Source organism: Triticum urartu, chromosome 3, assembly GCF_003073215.2.
Source record: "Triticum urartu cultivar G1812 chromosome 3, Tu2.1, whole genome shotgun sequence".
Classification (NCBI taxonomy): Eukaryota; Viridiplantae; Streptophyta; class Magnoliopsida; order Poales; family Poaceae; genus Triticum; species Triticum urartu.
The window spans coordinates 223,516,718-223,538,381 of record NC_053024.1 but is presented as its reverse complement, the minus strand read 5'-3'; the positions used below and the strand labels follow the sequence as shown (position 1 = coordinate 223,538,381).

General features: G+C 46.7%; 3 protein-coding genes across 27 annotated transcripts; 2 read left to right on the top strand and 1 right to left on the bottom strand.

Moving 5' to 3' along the window:
• Nucleotides 1–5,214: 5,214 nt before the first annotated feature.
• Nucleotides 5,215–10,487, top strand: LOC125543682 (protein FAR1-RELATED SEQUENCE 5-like). Of its 10 annotated transcripts, none has more exons than XM_048707121.1 (7): nt 5,889–6,193; nt 6,363–7,436; nt 7,548–8,005; nt 8,105–8,392; nt 8,479–9,676; nt 9,760–9,888; nt 9,986–10,487. In XM_048707121.1, exons 5-7 carry the CDS (start codon nt 9,593–9,595, stop codon nt 10,235–10,237), a joined length of 465 nt encoding a protein of 154 aa, XP_048563078.1. In that variant the 5' UTR covers nt 5,889–6,193; nt 6,363–7,436; nt 7,548–8,005; nt 8,105–8,392; nt 8,479–9,592; the 3' UTR covers nt 10,238–10,487. The 10 variants fall into 10 exon arrangements, with proteins under 10 accessions (XP_048563069.1, XP_048563078.1, XP_048563074.1 ...); XM_048707117.1 differs by lacking the exons at nt 9,760–9,888; nt 9,986–10,487 and having other exon boundaries at nt 6,363–6,643; nt 6,789–6,892; nt 7,389–7,436; nt 8,479–9,333; XM_048707116.1 differs by lacking the exons at nt 9,760–9,888; nt 9,986–10,487 and having other exon boundaries at nt 6,363–6,643; nt 6,770–6,892; nt 7,389–7,436; nt 8,479–9,333.
• A 2,772-nt stretch (nt 10,488–13,259) lies between these two features.
• LOC125543684 lies at nt 13,260–21,406 on the bottom strand. 10 transcript variants are annotated; one of them, XM_048707127.1, is made up of 11 exons: nt 21,184–21,342; nt 20,235–21,026; nt 19,955–20,107; nt 19,593–19,845; nt 19,274–19,496; nt 18,680–19,067; nt 18,153–18,577; nt 17,853–18,041; nt 17,599–17,674; nt 17,407–17,495; nt 13,260–13,877 (listed from the first exon to the last, which is right to left on the bottom strand). In XM_048707127.1, the coding sequence occupies exons 4-7, from the start codon at nt 19,836–19,838 to the stop codon at nt 18,220–18,222; spliced, it is 1,215 nt and encodes a 404-aa protein (XP_048563084.1). In that variant the 5' UTR covers nt 19,839–19,845; nt 19,955–20,107; nt 20,235–21,026; nt 21,184–21,342; the 3' UTR covers nt 13,260–13,877; nt 17,407–17,495; nt 17,599–17,674; nt 17,853–18,041; nt 18,153–18,219. The 10 variants fall into 10 exon arrangements, with proteins under 10 accessions (XP_048563084.1, XP_048563083.1, XP_048563082.1 ...); XM_048707126.1 differs by having other exon boundaries at nt 17,827–18,577; XM_048707125.1 differs by having other exon boundaries at nt 17,853–18,577.
• LOC125543685 lies at nt 13,885–16,999 on the top strand. 7 transcript variants are annotated; one of them, XR_007298690.1, is made up of 5 exons: nt 13,885–14,740; nt 14,843–14,914; nt 15,052–15,105; nt 15,211–15,663; nt 15,762–16,999. XR_007298690.1 is itself a non-coding variant. In XM_048707132.1 (5 exons), exons 2-5 carry the CDS (start codon nt 14,431–14,433, stop codon nt 15,312–15,314), a joined length of 540 nt encoding a protein of 179 aa, XP_048563089.1. In that variant the 5' UTR covers nt 13,885–14,296; nt 14,411–14,430; the 3' UTR covers nt 15,315–16,999. The 7 variants fall into 7 exon arrangements, 3 of the variants coding, with proteins under 3 accessions (XP_048563089.1, XP_048563091.1, XP_048563090.1); XR_007298689.1 differs by having other exon boundaries at nt 15,211–15,866; nt 15,979–16,999; XR_007298692.1 differs by having other exon boundaries at nt 15,211–16,232; nt 16,307–16,999.
• Nucleotides 21,407–21,664: the final 258 nt, after the last annotated feature.

Here is a 21,664-nt window from a genome sequence, read left to right as displayed (position 1 = left end):
TACGAATTTTTTATTTTTCCTAATTGTTTCAGGATTTTGGAGTACCAGAGGTATGGTGAATGTTCAGATTATTACAGACTGTATGGTTTAAGACAGATTCTGTTTTTGATGCATAGTTTGCTTGTTTTGATGAAACTATCAATTTCTATCAGTGGATTAAGCCATGAAAAAGTTATATTACAGTATTTAGAATGCAAAAACAAAATATTAATTGGTTTGCAATAGTACTTAGAGTAGTGATTTGCTTTATTATACTAACAGATCTTACCGAACATTCCGTTAAGTTTTGTGTGATTGAAGTTTTCAAGTTTTGGGAGAGATTACGATGGATGAAGGAATAAGGAGTGGCAAGAGCCTAAGATTGGGGATACCAGAGGCACCCCAAGGAAATATTCAAGGACTCCCAAGCAACCAAGCTTGGGGATGCCCCGGAAGGCATCCCCTCTTTCTTCTAACGATCATCGGTAATTTCACTTGGAGCTATATTTTTATTCGTCACATGATATGCGTAAATCTTCGAGCGTCTTTTGCATTTAGTTTTCACTTTTCTTTGATGCACCATGCTGGTATGATATAGTCCTTGGTTTATTTATAGAATGCTCATTCCACTTCACTAATATCTTTTGAGTATGGCTTTAGAGAATGCTTCATGTGCTTCACTTATATCTTTTGAAGTTTGGATTGCATGTTTCTCTTCACATAGAAAACCGCCGTTTGTAGAATGCTCTTGTGCTTCACTTATATTTGTTAGAGCATGGGCATATATTTTTTTAGAAAGAATTAAACTCTCTTGCTTCACTTTATCTATTTAGAGAGATGACAGGAACTGGTCATTCACATTGTTAGTCATAAAATCCTACATAAAACTTGTAGATCACTGAATATGATATGTTTGATTCCTTGCAATAGTTTTGTGATATAAAGATGGTGATGTTAGAGTCATGCTAGTGGGTAGTTGTGGATTGTAGAAATACTTGTGTTGAAGTTTGTGGCTCCCGTAGCATGCACGTATGGTGAACCGTTATGTAACGAAGTTGGAGTATGAGGTATTTATTGATTGTCTTCCTTATGAGTGGTGGTCAGGGACGAGCGATGGTCTTTTCCTACCAATCTATCCCCCTAGGAGCATGTGCGTAGTACTTTGTTTTGATTACTAATAGATTTTTGCAATAAGTATGTGAGTTCTTTATGACTAATGTTGAGTCCATGGATTATACACACTCTCACCCTTCCATCATTGCTAGCCTCCTCGGTACCGTGCATTGCCCTTTCTCACCTCGAGAGTTGGTGCAAACTTCGTCGGTGCATCCAAATCCCGTGATATGATACGCTGTGTCACACATAAGACTCCTTATATCGTCCTCAAAACAGCCACCATACCTACCTATTATGGCATTTCCATAGCCATTCCCAGATATATTGCCATGCAACTTCCATCATCATCATATACATGACTTGAGTATTTATTGTCATATTGCTTTGCATGATCATAAGATAGCTAGCATGATGTTTTCATGGCTTGTCCTTTTTTATGTCATTGCTACGCTAGATCATTGCACATCCCGGTACACCGCCGGAGGCATTCATATAGAGTCATATCTTTATTCTAGTATCGAGTTGTAATATTGAGTTGTAAGTACATACCCTCAGCCCCGAGGGTGAACTACTCCCTCCTCGTCATGGAGAGTGCCGGGATGATGAAGATGGTCACCGGAGAGGCCCCCCCTCCAGCAGGGTGTCATAATGGGTCTAGATTGGTTTTTAGTGGCTACGGAGGCTTGCGGCGGCGGAACTCCTGATCTAGGTTATTTTCTGGAGGTTTCTGTATTTACAGGAATTTTTGGCGTCGGGAACAAGTCAGGGGGGGTCCCCGAGTCATCCACGAGATAGGGCAGCGCGCTCGGGAGGGGGGTAGGGCGCGCCCCCCACCCTCGTGGACGGCTCGGGACTCTTCTGGCCCAACTCTTTTACTCCGGGGGCTTATTTTGGTCCATAAAAAATCATCAAAATTGGCACACCAAGTGGACTCCGTTTGGTATTCCTTTTCTATAAAACTAAAAAAACAAGGAAAAAACAGAAACTGGCACTGGGCTCTAGATTAATAGGTTAGTCCCAAAAATCATATAAAATAGCATATAAAACATCCTAGATGGATAATATAATAGCATGGAACAATAAAAAATTATAGATAAGTTGGAGACGTATCACTCCACTGCGCGGTGACAAACTATTTCGGCGTATTTACCGGATGAGCCGAAAGCTCTTCATCAGGTTTGTGAATTCCATCCAGGAGTTCGACAACTACTTCAAATGCAAGAAGGATTGCACCGGCACACTTGGATTCACCTCACTCCAGAAGGGCACGACAGCTATGAGGATGCTTGCATATGGAGCTCCCGGTGATTCACTGGAAGACTATGGACACACAGCCGAGTCCACAACCATTGAGTGTTTCTACAAGTTCTGCAGGGCAGTGGTGGCAGTGTTTGGACCGCAATACTTGCGATCACCCAATGTTGAAGACACTGCTCAGATCCTAGCATAGAATGCAGCAAGAGGATTTCTAGGGTTGCTTGGAAGCATCGACTGCATGCATTGGAAATGGAGGAACTGTCCATTTGCTTGGCATGGGATGTACAAAGGCGCCAAAGGAAGTTGCAGTGTGGTAATTGAGGCAGTGGCCACACACGACCTTCTTTGGTATGCCAGGAACTCACAATGACATCAACGTACTGCAGTACTCCCATGTCTTTGCCAAGCTTGTTGAAGGTCATTCTCCTTCGATGAACTTCAAGGTCAATTGATGGCATCTATCTGAGATGGTCCACATTTGTGAAGACTGAAGGGAATATGCCCTAGTGGCAATAATAAAGTTGTTATTTATATTTCTTTATATCATGATAAATGTTTATTATTCATGCTAGAATTGTATTAACCGAAAACTTGATACATGTGTGAATACGTAGACAAAACAAAGTGTCCCTAGTATGCCTCTACTTGACTAGCTCGTTAATCAAAGATGGTTAAGTTTCCTGACCATAGACATATGTTGTCATTTGATGAACGGGGTCACATCATTAGGAGAATGATGTGATGGACAAGACCCACCCATTAGCTTAGCATAATGATCATTAAGTTTTATCGCTATTGCTTTCTTCATGACTTATACATATTCATTTGACTATGAGATTATGCAAATCCTGAATACTGGAGGAACACCTTGTGTGCTATCAAACGTCACAACATAACTGGGTGATTATAAAGATGCTCTACAGGTGTCTCTGAAGGTGTTTGTTGAGTTGGCATAGATCGAGATTAGGATTTGTCACTCCGAGTATCGGAGAGGTATATATGGGCCCTCTCGGTAATGCACATCATAATAAGCCTTGCAAGCGATGTGACTAATGAGTTAGTTGCGGGATGATGCATTATGGAACGGGTAAAGAGATTGGCTGGTAATGAGATTGAACTAGGTATGAAGATACCGTCGATCGAATCTCGGTCAAGTAACATACCGATGACAAAGGGAATGACGTAGGGTTAATTATCCTTTTGCCCTCAGTGGTGTCCATGTGCTCAGCTTTGCCCTCAGATGCGAATTGTGCTCAGTTTTCCCCCTAGTCCATGCACAACTACTATGACGAGGCCAAACGGCCAGATTTGAGTCCATTCCGTCAGCCGGCGTTAGTGGTTGTGGGTCCGGAGCTTACACGTGGGACCGCGTGGCCGTGGGTCCGCAGCTGACATGTGGGCCCGTGCAACAAAATCCCCAAATCATTCATAGGATTCTAGCTGCCCAAATCAACGCCCACTCTGCCCATCCGCCGGCCGGCCGTCCTACGTCGCCGCCGTCACCTGCGCCGCAGCCAATACTTGCCCTGCCACCAACTGCACGGCCTGCTCCGCCACTACCGTCCTGCGCCGACGCTCCACCGCTACCTGTGACGCCCACCACCTACCTGCGACGCCACGCGTGGGGCGCCCGCCACCTGCTCTACCCACGGCGCGGCCTCCTTCTATGCGCCCGGCTGGAGCGCTCAAAGGTTGGGGGCTGGTGGAGCTGTTTGAACTAGGAGGAAGAACCCCGGGGCAAAATGGCGATCAACAGCGACCCCAGAGTATTTGGCGAGGCAAGCATCGGGCCGGAGATCTGCCGCGTCCACGAGTGGGTTCCCGAGGGGTAAGTCATGCCTCCTGTTTAGATTGAGCTTACTTGTGCATTTGAACAGTCGATTCGAGTAGGTTTGCCCGATTAGTGTGCTGATTGCGTCTCCGTTTTCGTCGGTTAGGATGGAGTTGCGGTTTGCTTTATTGGTGCACATTAGAAGGGACCGGTACATGTTCGATGCAAAGGATAAGAAGAAATACCAAGGAGGTTTCGATTATCGGTTGCCAATGGCTAGTAATTGGAGTTTCAGACAATTTGGGGAGGTAATTTGTAGCCAATATCCTTGGGGTTTGCTTGATGAAGTGGTATACAAATACTATGATGGGGAAAAGAAATGGGTGACAGTTAGTAATGATGAAGAGTTGGCTACCATGTTTGCTAGGCATAAATAGAAAGATAATTTTCATGTGAGGCTGCAAATTGATGTGCTTGAGCAGGCATTTGGACCTAGGATGACGGGTGCAACATCTCGGGGAGAACCAAGTCATCGTAATGGCATCTCTAGCCAGAACAGTTCCGTTGGTGCACGACGACGTGGTGGCTCGACAAGCATGGGCAACGGCAGTAGGGTCCCCCTTGAAGTGGAGCCATATGATTACAATTCTGGGGTTAATGAAGAGAACCTATATTCTGATGTTATTCAGAATTTACGACAGGCACCTTAGGCTGAAAACCAAGATGAGACTCACAATGCAGTCCGTGTGGATGATGACGCGGTAGGTGAGGACGAAGACCTTGCAGTTATTGAATGGGACCCTTTGAACCCTCATATGGAAGAAGGTACTGTTTTTGCATCCATGACTGAGTATAGAAATGCACTTGTGACATACTGCATCAAGGTAGAACGTACTTTCAAAGTTGACAAGAGCGATCAAGTACGTTACAGAGTGCACTGTCCAACTAAGGATTGTCCATGGAGGCTGCTAGCATCTAAAATGCGAAATAGCACTAATGTTCAGGTCAAAGTGAACCCTTTTAAGCACACATGACAGAAATCAACTCTTAGAAAGGATACAATCAGTAGAGCCAAGTCAAGATGGGTGGCAGAAGAAGTAAAGAAGTGGGTGATAGAAAACCAGCAAGTGGGTCCAAAGGAATTGCATAAGAACATCAAAAATAAGTTCAAGATAGATTTACCATACATGAGGTTGTTCAATGGTAAATAACATGCTATGGGAGTGGAGTTTTGGCTCCCGGGTCCAGATGAGCCCGATATCTGTGCCATGTATTATTGAATTTGATATACGGCGATGGAAAAGTCTGGTCGACGGGCGAGTACGCGTGGGGTCGGGCTGGTTCAGTTAACGCCCCGTCTAGTTGTCGTTAACATGTGCGAACGGCCGTCCGCGCGCTGTCACTCTCCCCCGGTCGCCTTTTCTGTCAGCTTGCTTCCAGCCCGTTACCTGGACCCATCTGTCAGCCCATGCCGTCTTGTGGGTTGGCCACCTCTTGGCGGTCTAGTCCATTTGGTCAGTAGAAGGGGATCCGGGAGGAGGAACAGGGCGGTGTAGGCGGCGCGGCGGTGGCGGATCGGTGGTAGCCCTAGCATGCCGACTGATTTCCCCGTCTCTCCAGTGAGCAGGTAAATGAATCCTCCATAGCTTGGCTTTACAATAGTTGCCGCCCCCAACTCCCACTCCCGTAATTAGTTACATGACAGGATTTTCGTTCTGATTTGCTACCAGACTGCCAATCTTCTCAGATGAGGCATCTAGTGCGGCGAGAGGGGAGGGTTTCAGCTAATGGATCGCGCGGAGGCATCGTCTGTGGATTGGGCATCAGTTCACGGGTGAACTGTTCTAATCTGTTCGGAGAGGAAGCAAGTGTTGATGCTAGGTGCGGTGGGTTGTCCGCGTTCAGCGAGAGCGAGGGCGACAACACTAAAAAAATTGAGAATGGAGGCCACCAATCTCGTGCTGATGGTCACCAGGAAGCTATTATTTGCGATAGAGCAGAAAGTGCAGATGTAGGTTCTGCTCAATCTACAGGAAAGGCTGATCCTCAGGCCCCGGGGTGGACGAAGAGGTAATAAAACGTCGCCCTATAGAATAAGATCTAATGTGTTTTTGCAGTGCTAGTAATTGGGGAAAATGAAGAATAATGATTTTTTTTCGTGCGTTTGTCTCTGAGTATGATTCCTTGATGTCCTGAATGTAGTAATACGAATTTTTGTAACTTGACTCGCATGATGTAGGGTAAGAGTTGGTAAACAGCTTCTAGACAAAGCTCCGTGCGCTGAAAGAGTAGGAGCGCTGGAGAAGACCATCAGGGGCTATGCCAAAACACTTGGGGATCGTGTGGTTGAGCCATCAGTTGGTCTAACGTTCGACTCCTTGGGCGAGGCGTACGATTTTTTCAATTTGTATTCCTGGGAGCTGGGTTTCGGCATAAGGTACGGCAAGAGCAGGCTTAATTCAGAGAAGACAAAATGCATGCAGGAGGTTGTCTGCGGGTGCTGTTGTCTGCGGGTGCTCGGTGAGTATGCTTGTTGTGAAACTGTCTTTCCAATCATGCTAGGGAGCTAATGGGTGGTGGTTAGCACTGTATATCTAATGTATGATGTTGTGCCAATTGTCATGGTAAACCAACGAAGCATAACAGCCGTTCATGTCGTTGCTAGTGCCCAGCAATGATAAGGCTGCTCTGGACATCTGACAATGGCTGGTACATCAAGAGCACAGGGCAAATCATAACCATGCTTTGACGCAAACATGTGGTGAGAAGGTAAATTGGCCATCCCATAAACATATAGATGCATACACAAGGGATTTGGTTAAGCAGCTTAGGCAGGACAACGTAAATGTCACAAAGGTGTACAGTATAATTTCAAGCTTCTTCGGTGATGCAAACAAAATGCCTTTTACTAAAAGATCACTGCGAAATTTGTGCGGTAAGATAAATAGGGAGCAGGCAGAGGATGATGTTAGGAAAACAATTGATGTGTTTGCTGACATAGCTGCGAAAGACCAGGAGTTTGTTTTCAGAGTGCAGCCAGATAAAGGATGTAGGATTAAGAATTTGATGTGGGCAACTGGTAGCAGCCGGAACCAATATATTTATTTTGGTGATGTTGTTACATTTGACACAACATATAGAACAAATCTGTACGATATGCCATTCGGGCTGTTCGTTGGGGTGAACAACCATTTCCAGAGCATTGTGCTGGCGGGTGTGCTTCTCCGTGATGAATAAGCTGAGAGCTTCGAGTGGGTTTTTTCAGAGTTTGTTAGAATGATGGGAGGGAAGGCTCCCTTGACAATTTTGACAGGTACATCTTTATAATTTTTGACATGCTGTTTTCGGTCCTACCCATCCATGTAATTGTGGCATTTAGGTACTAAAACAGTTTTTTTTGTTTTACCGGGCATGGTGTGAGCAGATCAATGTCGAGCAATGGAGATTGTGATCAGGAATGTGCTACCGACAACCACGCATCGCTGGTGCAAGTGGCATGTGCTGAAGAAGTGCAAGGAGACACTGGGTCCAATGTACACGAAACAGAGTGACTTCCGAGCAGAGTTTCACAAGGTTGTCATCCACATGTTGACAATTAACGAGTTCGAGGACGCTTGGAAAATGCTAATAGAGAAATACAGTTTACAGAGTCACACATATATGACCCAAGTCTATGAGATAAGGGAGAAATGGGCTAAGCCTTATTTTCAGGGGGTATTTTGTGCGAAAATGACTAGCACGGAGAGGAGTGAAAGTGCCAACAGTATGCTGAAAACATATGTGCCGCCAGGGTGTCCAATGCACATGTTTGTGAAACACTATATGCGTCTCCAGTCCGCGAGGGACGCAGAGGAGAGTTATGAGGAAAAGCGTAATAAAGTGGTAAGTAACCAAACTCAATCTAGTTGAACCATCCCATTGGAAAACAAATTGCCGATGGTGTTGCATACTTATGATAGATTGCCTTGCATTGCTTAACAGGCCGGAATTGTATTCAAGTGCAATATGTCAATAGAGAGACATGGCAGCAAGGTGTACACATGTGCAATGATCGAGCAGCTAGGTGAGCTGCTCTACCAAGCTAACGCATATCGAATTGAGGAGTTGGATAAGGGTAGATTGTACAGAGCCACACACACGCAGGCTGAGATGCGCGAGAAGTGGGCAAGGGGAGTTTACGAAGTGAAGATGCTGGATGATGGTCGTTTATTTGAGTGTGAATGTGGTCTGTTTGAACACATGGGCATGCCGTGCTGCCACATGCTAAAGGTAAATTTAGTTTGTTGGAGTGTTTAGTACTGCTTTTCAACCAGTTGAAGCCATGGCAAAGCTTGCTCAGTAATCATTTGCTCCAGGTTATGGATGTTCTTGGTTACACTGAGATCCCGGAGAAGTTGATATTGAAGAGGTGGACAAGGGATGCAAGGGATGTTCTTCTGTATCATTTGCAAGTCTACCAAAGAGGCCATGCAAGCAGTAGGATAATGACACACCGGCACACAAGTCTATACGTGCACGCAATGGAGTTGGTCCGTCTGGGCGATGCATCCATAGAAGACTATGAGAAAGGGATGAGAATCATTAGGGATGGTATTGCTGCTCTTGCTGGCTATGAATCCCAGAGGGACGGGCTAGCTTTGGAGGACAGGCCTGAAGCTCACTGTGGTGCCGGAGAAAAATGCGATGATGGTGGACTTGTTGCACCCGTAGAAAGGCAGCAAATGGATGTTGATACTTTCGCTGGCCTAGATGCTCCGGAGAAGAGAAAGAAGCAAGGGCGCCCAACAAGCAGCCGCGAAAAGGCTCCGTATGAACAGTTGAGTAAGAGGACAAGGTTCTGCAGCATATGTAGAGGGAGTGGGCACAAGAAAACGACATGCCCGGAGCGCGGTGATCACCCGAAGAATCCCAGGAAGCAGGCAAAATGCAGCAACTGTGGTGTAGCAGGACACAAGCATAACACCTGCACGAATGCATTTGCTGTTAAGTTGCATGCGGGTGGTGTTTAATTGCGATGCCCTCTGACAGTTTTTTCCATAGGTTATTTTAGAACGTTTTATGTTTGTAGAGTGAAACGATGTGTGACTAGATGAGCTTAATTCCCACCGTATTGTTGTTGACCATTATGTATTCCGAAGCAAACAGTTGCAAAGGAGGCACGGAAGATTTGGAACTGCGTGAGCGAATGGAAGGGCTCTGTGAGATACGTACACTGCTTGGCCATTATGTGTTTTTTTCTTTTTCCGTTTACTCTGTGGCTGCGACTTAAGGGTTTGAATTTTGAATTTTGAACTACTGGACAGAGCTGTTGCGCTAGGTTGGTTCAGATAGGTGGGGCACTAAACAGGGGAGGCTCTTTGCCTTTAAATATGGTCCAGCCGCATAGCGTGCTCCCGAGTACAGTTCACACGCCAAATACTCAAAAAAGCTCGAGGTACCAAGCTAGACATCCGGGGGAGACAGAAGATAATGGTGCCGTCCATCAGTTGGCCGAGCTCCGGCATCCTCACCGAGGGGTTTGTCTGGAGCCTCGACAGTGACCTGTTTGCACAGGTATGCCGCGCCACTTCTACAAAAACCGTATGATTCCAGTTGTTTCCTTTCGAGCAAGCTAACACCATGGTTGCCCCGTGTAGTGGCTGGGCTTGTCTAACGGCGGCGTGCAGTGCATCGCGGGAGGCGGCAGCTCGGTTGATGGTCAAGATGGTCAGAGCATGGGCAAGGTGAACCAGGGGGCGGATCAGGCGGCTGATGATCTCGTGGAGGTGAGAAGAGACATCAGATCTGACCATTTATGTTGCCTGCTCTGTGAATCTGAAGCATTTTGTGTTCTGCCCCCCGTTTTTGTTATGTTTGATGCAGGTTGAAGCTGCCCCTGCAGATGTTCTTCCAGAAAACCAGGACGGAGCAGCCGTGGTGGAGAACCAGGCGGTAGATTTCGGGCTGGAGGTGGTGGCGGAGCATGACCTGGACGCGAAGGGAGAGGATGGATTGGTGGAGTCGGCAGAGCTTGAGGAGTTCGATGAGTCAGTGATGTTTTGGAGTGGTGAGGAGGAGTCTGAGGATGAAGATGAGGTGTGCTCCTCCGCGCAGAAGCGTCCTCATCTGAACTAGTTTCAAGAAAGACGACATAATCTGATAATTGATCGGTCGAAAGTAGTTTAGAATCGTAGAAGTTAGCATGTGTTTAGCACTTGCTAGTTGTTGACTTACTGTCAACTGTTTGGGTGTCGTCCGGTATTTTGGATGTGGCAACACATGGTTGTAATATCTTATCGATCGGTCCCATGTTTGGAAAAGTCGCTCACTTTCCATGATGGCGATAGAAAAGCACTCATTACAAATGAGAGTCTATATGATTCGACTTTCGTTGGTAGTGATAGTGAATCATTATGAAATGAATCAGATGCCAGATAATCGCATTAACTGTCGTTTTGCAGTGTGGGCTGCATGGTCGCATCGTTAGTAACCAGAAAAATTGCTCTTGCGATGATCCCACTCGGCTAGAATAGAACAATAATTTATTTTGTCTGCCATTGGGTCTCATGGTTGATTAGTAAGAGGTAACTACGTCCATGCTAATTAAACAGTTTGCATGCATGTGGAAGAGTCAAAGGAGTCGCGTCGGTGGGTTGGTGGCGCGGGTGTATGGACCCCTGTTTTTCTTTGAGGGAGGAACTGCATGGACCACCACACTCGCTGTCCGAACTATTGCGACATCCGATTTTGTTGTCTCGTAGCATGGGGAAAAGGTGGCCGGTCCGTTGGTCGACAAGGTCTTTTGTTATTGTCATGTGACACGTGGACAAAAGTGTGCAAGATATAGTGGGATCCGGGGTGCATTTCGTGCATGACGCTGCATGCTTCAGGGGGGCCCAGTATGACAGTTAATGTCGTGGAGCGAAAAAAAGGTACACGTGCATCCCGGTGCATGCTGCGGTGAACCCTCATTGTATGACTCGTTGGGTTTGTGCATTTACGTCCATGAGAGCTGCTACTCCCGGTCTCTGGTAATAGATGTCACCGGCATCATATATATTTTTGTTTTGGCATGCGATTTGATTGATTTGGTGGAATGAATAAGCAAAATGACTGGGGTGAAGGTGTAGACGTGTCATTTGTACAGGCAGCTGGGTCGCGCCGCGCACCGGGTAGGCACGTATTGCTGGTCGGTAGTGGGCGGTAAAAATCCCGCCATTTGCACCCAAAATTCGGGCGAGCTATAGCTCGGTATGAGTGGCAGCGAGACGTCCATGTTAGATGCAGATAAGGGAGTGGGTGAAAAAATCATCCCGTGCCCCGTGGTCAGCTGTGTTTACTTCTTACCCCACACTCTCACTCCAATCCTTCTCTCTGCTTGGGCAAAAGAGATAGATAAGGGGAGAGCAAAAGCAGAGGAGAGGTGAAAAGAAGGTTGGTGCTTGGCGGTGGAAAACCGGATCTCCGGGTCGCTGCCGTGCATCTCGTGCTGCGACCTGGCTAGCTGGTGAGTAGATCTGGTCCGCATTTACAAAGGCTTGCTCTTTCGTGTGGCGATTAAGAAAATCATAGGCATTTTTTGGTTTGACACTGGGGTGGTCCTTCCTACTGATGTTTATGCATCTAGGTCGTCGCGATGAAGCCACAAGCTTCACCGTCGAGGAAGTGTCATACTCGAAGCCGAGGAAGGGTCGCTGTCGAAGCTAGATCTAGCCAGTCTTCACGCCCGTGGGGGAGCAGGCTTCAGCTTCCAGCCACAGCTGAACCAGAGGAGATCCCTCCGATGGAGCCGAAGTTAGCGGCCGAAAACCTGCCAGGGCCATCAATACGGAACACTTCCACTCCGGCGACATTGCTGGGCGTCGGGTCCATATTGTATCCAGTGGTCAGAAGCACGGGGCTCGGCAGTTTCCTAACTATTAGGGTGGCTGGCAAGATGAATAGGAGGTTCTATGTCTGGGTGCAGTCTAGGTTAGATCCAAAAACCATGGGGATGACTTTCCCAGATAAGCAAGTTAGGTACTTAGACAGGGAGGCATTTGGTAGGATTATAGGTGTGGTGTCTGGCAATAGGCCTGTTAAATTTGGACCACTGAAAGATAGGGTCAAAACTGTTGAGAAGGTGCAGTCGTTGCTTGGCTTAGAAGTTAGAGCGTCCGCTGGAATTAAGGTAGGGGATCTGCAGAAATTAGCTCAGATATGTGATCCTGAAGAGATGTCAGCAAAGCAATTAGACACGGCACGCGTAGCCTACACATTGCTTGTTTTCTGCACCCAGGTGGAACCAAGGGGTGCCCAGGCAAACGTGCCAGATGAGTTGCTAGCATGTGTAAAGGAGCCTAGCAAGATTGGGGAGTACGACTGGGCGGGGTACATCCTTACTCTCACCAGGCGAGCTGCAGAAAAATTCAAAGCTGATCTCCTAGCTGGTGCAAAAACATACACTTTAGGCGGGGTGGAATCTTCTGCTTCAGGTTAACAACTTTACAGATTTAAAAAAATTAATGTATTTTCATGAAATGTTGGCTGTTTTGCATGAACACATTCTTGTTCTCTTGAAAATCTACATCTTTTCTGCCTCGAGTGGATCGATTTCAAGGCAGCAAGCATCAGCACCGACCTGGTGCCTAAGATTGCCGTGTACTCTTCGGAGAAGATGGAGGAGCTCATCACTTTGGTTGAAGAAGACCGGCAGAGGGGAGATGAGCACCGGAGATACAAGGTTAGGATTGGAATTACTAAACAAAGACAGCTCTGGCTTCATTTCGTTGGCTTCGAACCATAAAACAAAAATTCATTTCTCCCCTGGGCTGTGAAATTTACAGTCTGTCTGTTTTGTATTGCAGATAAGGCCATAGGGGAGCATGGGTGGGCTTCCTATGAGGTGGCTCCCGATGATGGCAGCGAGAGTGGGTGAAGATGCAGCATCCAGCATGGTCGAAGTTGGAGAGGTGAGCAACCTGGTAAATATGTTTATGCAGACCAATGCACTCTGATCTATTTAGGTGATGGTCTATTCTGACATGTTTAATGTTCTGATATAACTGCAGGGGAAAGGATAACATAATGGCTATGATCGAAGACCATGTCATGCCAATGCTTATGGATGCTGTGGTCAGGGTTGCAGCAGAGACAATTGAAGAAAACAGGAGCTCGGTTGTGGAGAGTATAATCATGTAGGTTGATGATCAAAAGAAGAAACTACAGTATTGTTTTGGAAGCAAGCTGTACCCTAATGCTGTTAGCATGGCGCACGAAGCAGTGTGGGGCGGTGTGGGGCGGTCGCATTATTAACAAAATATTCGATATGTAGAACTATGAGTGCACTGATAGCTGATAGGAAAAAGTTCCAAAAATTGCAGACCGAGGAGGCAACATCTCACTTGTTGGCGCTGATGTAGGTTCTGGTGCTGGATCTTCTCGCAGAGAACCATCTGGATCAGGTAAATGATTCCGCAACCGAGGAGCTCCATTCTTTGAATTTCTGGAATGTAGGCTATAGAGTGCATGACCATGAATTTGATTGGGGTTGACGTTTGCTTGCAGTTGCAGTTGCTGGTGGGGAGGCAGGCGATAGCCGTTTTCATATTCCTTGGAGTGCAAAGGCGTGGGTTGGCGTAGAGGCTACACGCTTTGTCAACCCAGCTGATCAAGCTGATGCGTGTGCAAGCAGCGTTGCCTTGCATCGACGATGGCGCTGCCAGCCCTTGTTCCAAGTATTGCTGCTGAAAGTGATGACGAGGTTGCCCTGCATGATGAGGACATTGCATTCTGCCTGCGTTCAATGTTTGCATCCCCAGGTTAGTAAAAAAGAATCTGTAAAAATTGAAAAAACGAAGGAGGGAATTTGACTGATATTGTGGTAATATCAATTGTTCTAAAAAAATGTAATAATTTTGTTGCAGGCAAGGTAAGCGTTGGTCCTGAAGGGCTGGCTGCAAAAGCACCAAGCTGGGAGTGTGGCAGTCATTTATCAAATGATGAGGCGTACGCGCGAGAATTGGAACGGAAACTAGAAAAAAAAGGTGACAACAAGTCGTGGCACCCTTTATAGTGCTTGCAATTTCCAGAGAAAAAGATCTGATATCGTGTTTGTTCTCAACACAGAGGTTGACGCCAATGATCTAGCTGAGGACCCCCTGGCAGTTTCTGCATGCAAAGGCGCTGTTTCTACTCTGGTATCAACAGTGGAAGGTACGAAAAAACAAAACGCATTGGCCATATGGACAACTGTATTGGTTGTCGCATGTTTTGAGAGTTTTTTGTGCCCCGGTAGTTGACTAACCTAATTTTGGAAAAAATTAATAGTGCCTGCTTATGGATCAAGTATGATGGTGGTCACGGGGATGGGGACACTTGCTCTGCTGAGAGTGCTGGGCGGTACGGCTGCATCGCCAGGACATCCTGGAGGAGATCGAAAGAGACCAGCCGAAGAAGGCGAAGATCCTTGGCCAAAGAAGGTGAGGTTTTTGTCTGACATTGTGTCACGATCGACACCGGACATCGGCAACAAATCAAACACACGAGCGGTCGGGCACGAAGGCCATGGTGACCAGGCTGTCCCTGTTGAGCCGTTGTCCAGCAGTGCTACCGTTGGTGGGCCATCAGCAAGTGGGGCCGTACAGCACATATCAAAACGTAAGCCCCCCGAGATTAGTTAAATGCACTTGATGTGGGTGTTGCATCAGCTTTGTTAGGAGTTTATTTAAAACTAATTGTTTTATTTCTGACTTTTTCCAGATGACAAAGGAAAAGAGGCTGTGGTGCCAGAGGATCCCGTTATGGAGGCGATCCGTAGAGCAATGGCTGGAGGTAAAGGAACCATAATCATCTTGACTCCCACACCAGGACGGACTGTGCAAAAATTAGCATCGCCTTATTAAAAAAATTAAGTGTGGTCTGGGTGTGAAGATGACTGACTCTTGCATTATGTGTGTGTGTTCTTGCAGGTGGACCAATGATTTCTGAGGGCAGGCAGCGTGCTCCGGTGTGGGAAACAGAAGGTGCGTGTCGTAGCATCCTCTTGCTCTTTTTCCTATTTCTGAAATGAAGTCTGAATATTGCAAAATTTAGTTCTCGGTCATCGGGCTAATTGTCACCATACACAGCTCAAGTTCCGTCACATCTCCGTATGTTCATCAAACCCAAGGATGAGGTTAGAGAGAAGTACCCTGGGAGACTGGGACTGCACCCCGATGAACCTATAGGATGAGATGTAATGGGCTGGCATGATAAGATGAACAGGTGCTCATCCATGGAGTTGGCAAGGTAAATAAAAAATGCACATAAACTGTTTATAAAAATTCGGTCCCGGAGTGGTCTGAAGACTGTAGTCTAATCAAAATTATAAAATGGTGAAACATGGAAGGAAATGGTATTGTCACACACACCCGGACAGGACCAACCTGACAGGGACCCAGATCCAGATTTACTTCGATCGTGATGGGGACCCTGATGTTGATCACATGGTGAATATGTGGTGGCTGGTGAGGAAGGAGGAGACAATTCTATTTGCTGGTTTGCCGGAATGCTTCAGGATGATACCAGATTTCAGGCTTGGTGTAAGTGAAACAGATTTAATGCTTGTTAGCATGTGCATTGGAGTTAGAAGAAAAGTTGAGGAACTAACATGAATCATGAAAAAATAATCTATTCACAGGACCGGCTAATGGAGGTAGAAAGAGCATCGGAGCTTGACTTCGGTGAAATTGCAACAATGATAACCGAAGAGCACACTGGAGTGAGGATTGAGGCCTGCCAGAATGTGAGATCTTGGACCTTTTATGGTTTAGCTGACATAAGCCTCTAACTCTGCTGCCAAGTTTGGTGAACTTTTTTTGATTCTAACTTTGTATGCAAAACAACAACCGGCGCAGGTGATGCTGATACTGAAGCATCGGGATAGCTAGGCAGTGTATGCCATTGATCTTCAGAAAAAGAAGTGTCTTGTAATGGACCCAGTAGAGACGGACGAGTTGCCTCACGAAATGGAAGATAAGCACACGGCGAACGCAACAAGGGTGATATCTAATTTGAGACGTTGCATCCACGAGTGCATTCCTGCTGTTAGGGTGTCAACTGCAGGGTGGACATTGCAATTCAGCACTGGCATGCACCGCAGCTGCGACATGTAATTTTTTTGTCTCGATGGACTCCCATTTGTTCGGTTACTTGTGTCGTACATGATGCTGACTGTGTGACTAGGGAGGAAAGCTGGATATATGCGATGCACTGCCTCCGGGACTACAATGGGGAGAAGGTTTCTAGACTGACTGATGTAAGTAGGAAGACTTTGGATGACATGACTTAATACTTGATTGTGCAGATTGTTTTAGTTGTCTATCCCTGCTGACTGCCCGAGATGTTGTTGGTTTATGTTTCAGAGGCAGATCGAGTTCCTAGGGAAGTCTCTTGTTTACAAGATGGTGAGCATGAAGGAGAACAGGGCACGCCTCCCTTACTGCATGAAGGTCAACACCGAGTAGCGATGAGGGGATGGGCGTGGGAGGACGAACTTTTGGGCTGTAGAATGAGGATGAAGATAGTGAGGACAAGCAGAATTGTCTAAAATCCTCTTCGGCCTCAGGGATTTGAGTTTAAGATGCTCGCTGAGGTTGGTTTCGAGGGCAGACTTACTTTTTGGTTTGAGAATTGTGATGGAGTCAGTGAGAACTAACAGGCTGGTGCAATCCTGATCGCCCTCGGGGGGGGGGGGGGGGGGGTGTTTCATTTGCTCCGAGAGGTTTATTTATGTAAGAAGTTAAACAAGTTGGTGTCGTAATCTGGGCGTGCCCCTAGGCATGTAGATAGTTTGGCTCGTAACTATGCTAGTATCAACTATGTGAACTTCGGTACGGATACCTCTATGGAAGTATGTCCTGTGCTAAGTTTTGTTAATCTGGTCTAGGGTGCGGTTTGTTTTGGGTAATTTGAATGGACATGCAAAAAGCTAGAAAGGAGGATCCTCGGGTGTCCTCTTGTGCGTTAGTAGGGCTAGTACAAGTAAAAAGATCCACTGGTGTGTTAGCCGCAAGAAAACGGAGGAATCATGGTGGAACAAAATGGAATAGTTAAAACCAAAATAGCAGGTCTCAAACATGCAGCCCGCTTGTGGAAAAAAGGTCTTGGTGTTCGCTGAGCGGTTTGATTAAGACTCAAATACTAAGAGTAGCACAGAAGGTCTCGTGTTCCATGGCCAGAAATGAGTCATTGAACGAAAAAAAGGAAAACCATGTCCAATAGACATGGGTTGCAGCTACTGAGACGTGTTGTCATTGAAATCCCCAGAAGGAGCGAACACTGACCATATTGCGTCAGCTGGGAGTGAAGATTGGTTCCCCTGCAGCTTCATTGCATCTTGCAGCGCACATAGCTTAGTGGTCTTAAGGGTGTCCTACAAGGTAAAACGGTCGGAGAATGTTATCATTAAAGAGTGAAGACGTATGTCGGGCATCAAGTATGAAATTGAGGTAAGAAAATTCAAAAAGGTTACACACCCTTGTTATGGGGACTCGTAATTTATCTCCGTCGTGGTACCTGATGGTATGCATAACACAGTACCCGGTTTCCTCCCTAACACGTATTATGAAAAGGAGAAGCAAGTATTAGAACGAGATAGCAACAAGGAAATAATGTCCTCAAATTCTATAAAACTTGTGAACCTAGGTTGACAGCGAGCATGCCTAGTGAATGCAGTGTCAAAGAGTTGAGGAAACTTAGTTGACCAATTTTCTTTTGGCGTAGGCCATACTGCGAAGAAGTCTTCCAAGCATTGGAACAAAGCATCATGGAGCCGGGACGCTATGAGCTCGTGCCGCTCCTTCTGCTCAGCATTCCATACCCCGCCACCAACAGAGGGAGCGATGATGTGGATCACCCTTTGGAGCATGTCCCACATGTAGAGAGCCCACCCCTCTCGAAGTATTGCTGGGATGTAAAACTACAGTTTTTTTGTTTTCGGAGACACAATTTGTGAGCTCTAGTCGTGCCATTTGTGTCACAGGGGGAGAAAGGGTTTGCTCAAAAGTATTGGCGGGGTAAAAAACATTACTAGTTGGCATGCCTCTACTGCGTGCTGCACAACCGGACCAATAAACTGATTCTGGATCTCTAAAAACCTAGAAATACTTGAATTTTCGGCAAGGGCTAAGGTCTGCAAAGAAGGAACAATTAAAACAATTCAGGAGGCCATTATGATTAATGCAGGTGGCGAAACAAAATGGGCTGCGCGGAGAAATGAGAAATGAACCGAAGACATTGCTAGCATGGTGCATTCGTATCGAGAAATAACATTCGAGGATGTGGCGGTGTGTTAGGCAAGGTGTATCCAAATTAGCTTCGCTGTCCATCTGCATTAGTTGACGTATAAGGATGGAACCAAGCTCGTGATTGAGCATGCTATTGCTGATGATCTGTAGTTGGATTTCGACACCTCTGATTCTAATCTCCCGGGGGGTACCATGAACTATCAAGTTTCTGTTACAGACAGTAGCATAAGATAAAGTTAGAACTCTGGTGTTTGGACGGAGGCATGTGATATATCAGCATTAGAACATCTATTGAAAAGAAAAAACTCACTGTGCCAGCTGATTGTCGGGCAGCGATGGCAGATAGGCTTCCAGCAAGTCGGCTATATCAGTTTTAGGAGGCACGACTGGGCGGCCTTTAAACCATGGATTCCCTGCATAGCTCCTTGATGATACGTATTTCCGTTTGGGTAGCTCGGCGGTGGAGATGGAAAAGAAAACGCCTGTCTGGTTTTCTTGAATACTATCGACGTATATGTCCTTAACTGCTTCAGCTATGCATATGGCATACTGTTGTATGGCGTTGCATATGGCGTCGCTTCTTCCATGATGTTTGTCCTTGTTGTGGCTTGATGTGGCCGCATGATGGCCGGGTTTGCGTGTTGGCTCGGTTTGCATGCTGCCTTTTCGCACGCCGCTTCTCTGTGGTGGACTTTCAACTGTAGGGGAGAAAGGGCAATAACAGAGGAAATTGCTTTAGCAACATATAGAACAGAAAAATAAATTTGGCATGGATAATTATCGCAGGATTTAAAAAAACATTCGCAGTCGGAGAGGTCCAACTTGAGACCGCTAAGTTTGTGATACTTTAGAGTGTGGTATGAAGCTTGTGCACTGTGCGTGGCTCCAGGAAGAGCAAACTTGCGTTTTTCGCGGCATGATGCGCTTTCCTCGTCTAGCGTCTGCGGTCTAACAGGGCAATCAGAAAAACCCCTAGCAGTGCAGCATGTGCATCCAGAAGCAAGCGCTGACATTAGCTTGTCTGTGAAGTTGACCATGTCATTCTGGATATTTTGCCGAGCCGTGGTAAGATGGCGCACCGCCCGTGCATTCTGTTCACGGAGAAGAACCGCTATCGTTTGGGATGACTGCAATAGGAGATGCGAGTTAGGTTCAGTTATGGAAACCAGAATGACAGGAAGGTGAAGACAATACTAAGAAAAAACAGAGTGCGAGCTCAATACCATAGTTGGGTATCGATTTGTGATATAGTTCGAGTAGTCAACAGCGGTCATTTGCCTTGGGGGCGTGGTCTTCTTGGCAACTGCGACCATTGGAGATGGGCGATTGACTACACTGTCCTTCGGTACAGTAAGGGAGGTGCCGGCGCGCGCGTGGCGGGAGAGGGGACCAGGTTCGAGACAATGGCGGGTTGTCGGTGCGGGGCTTGTCAGTCTGAACGCTCTGGGAGTAGCATACGGTCGCTGCATCTCTCAACTGCAAATGTTAAAACATGAGACAAAGAAAAATAAAAGGTTGTTCAGTTGGGTGTGCGGTGGGGGCTCATCAATGGCTAACGACAGTGGTTTATTCACAGATATATTACCATTGATGACGCGAATGACGGCTCAGGTACTCCAACGTCGGACGCCATTATAGTCATGCGCCGCAAGGTGTCCTGGTCGAACATTTTGACCCAAGGGAAAACATCATGTTTCAGGTTGAATATCCCCAAGTCAAGGTTATCAAGAAGGAACACCTGGGCCACATAATAAAAAGGTTGATAACAAATCATGATCAGTATTGAGATGAAGGATTTTGCTTATAGTACCATCATAGTTGGTTTGACTTGATGGTGGAAAAAGGGGTGAAATGATTGTCATTACCTGAAGGAAAAGATGGCATCCAGTAAGGTTTGCTGTCGTGACGCCATTATCCATATCAACCTTCAGTTTTGTGACCGCATCAAGCAAGGCCTGCAACACATACTCGCACCAATTGAACTGGGCTATCTCTTCGGTATTAGCAATGGCGCCCCAGAAATTGATGCTCTTGTAGTCATGTTTCGACGAAGGATCTAGGAGATGACCCATTACAAAGATCACGAACGCTATCAGAAAACAGTCTTTCTCCAACTTGCTTGATTCTTCAGTTATGTTCCGCATCATGAACTCCTCCGCAACGCGCAAGCTGTGTGCTGCGGACTGGTCCATGCCTAGGGTCTTTTTTATAAATGAAACAGACTCTTCGTTGATGTTGCCATTCGGTCCACGCACATCCCTGTTGCCGCATGGGATCTCGAAGACCTTGGCCACATCCGCTGGCTTGAACGGGAGAATTATCTTTGGATTAATAACAAATGCACGTTGGGTGACATCGACCTTGCTCATTGCCCAAGCACTAAGCTTGAGTTTTAACTTCTGGATCATTGGCAGCTCTAGCACCCCCCGAATCCTATCTCTTTTACTAGCCGCCGCTTGTATTCACTGAAACTGTCGATAATAGTGACAACGTGCCCGACAGAGCTCCTAGAAGTGAAATTAGGTGGAATTGCGTCAGATCGGCTGCCTGACGCACTAGTTCGCCTGCTATCTGATGATTTCGCCGGTGTTGGTTCAGTTCGGCGGCCGCCGGCGGCGCAAAAATCATCGGAGCTAACTGACCCAGCCATTTCGTACCTACGGCAGAAGAATAGAAAAGTTGTGGTGACTGGGTGTTGGCATCGGACTAAGGTCAAAGGGGATCCCGGGACCAAGCTATGGGGATAGTGAATTCAAAGAGCGAGATCCGCGGCTGCCTAAAGATCGAGGCATGGGGACTTTGCGAGAGGGGTACCTTTGGTAGAGGAGCTTCGGCGAGACAGTCGCGGCCGCCGTCGTGAGGTCGGGGCAGCGGCGGAGTCGCCGCTGAGTTGGTTGTAGATCTGGTCGTGTGGTCGGCCACGGCCCGGGTGGTTCAGGCTGTGAGGAAAGGCCACAACCAGCGTGATGTGTGGGTGGGAAGGAATCCAGAATGGTCCAGTCCAACCAACGGGTCCAGTCATCTGTAATTAATTTAATTAATGGACACATGCAACTTTTCGACATAATACAGGAAAGTACTTAATTAAGCATCATTTCGTTGCATTACAACAGACACATACGGCTTGGTACAGCAGAGTTACTTAGAACAGATAAACGAAGACGGCTACGGGGTCTAGCACAGCACAGACCCCATGCTAATGACACACGCGAAAGGTAGTTGCTACTGCCTATTACATTAATCGCTGGTGGAGCGAGACATAATGACCATGGCACATATGGCGATGAATAGTGCG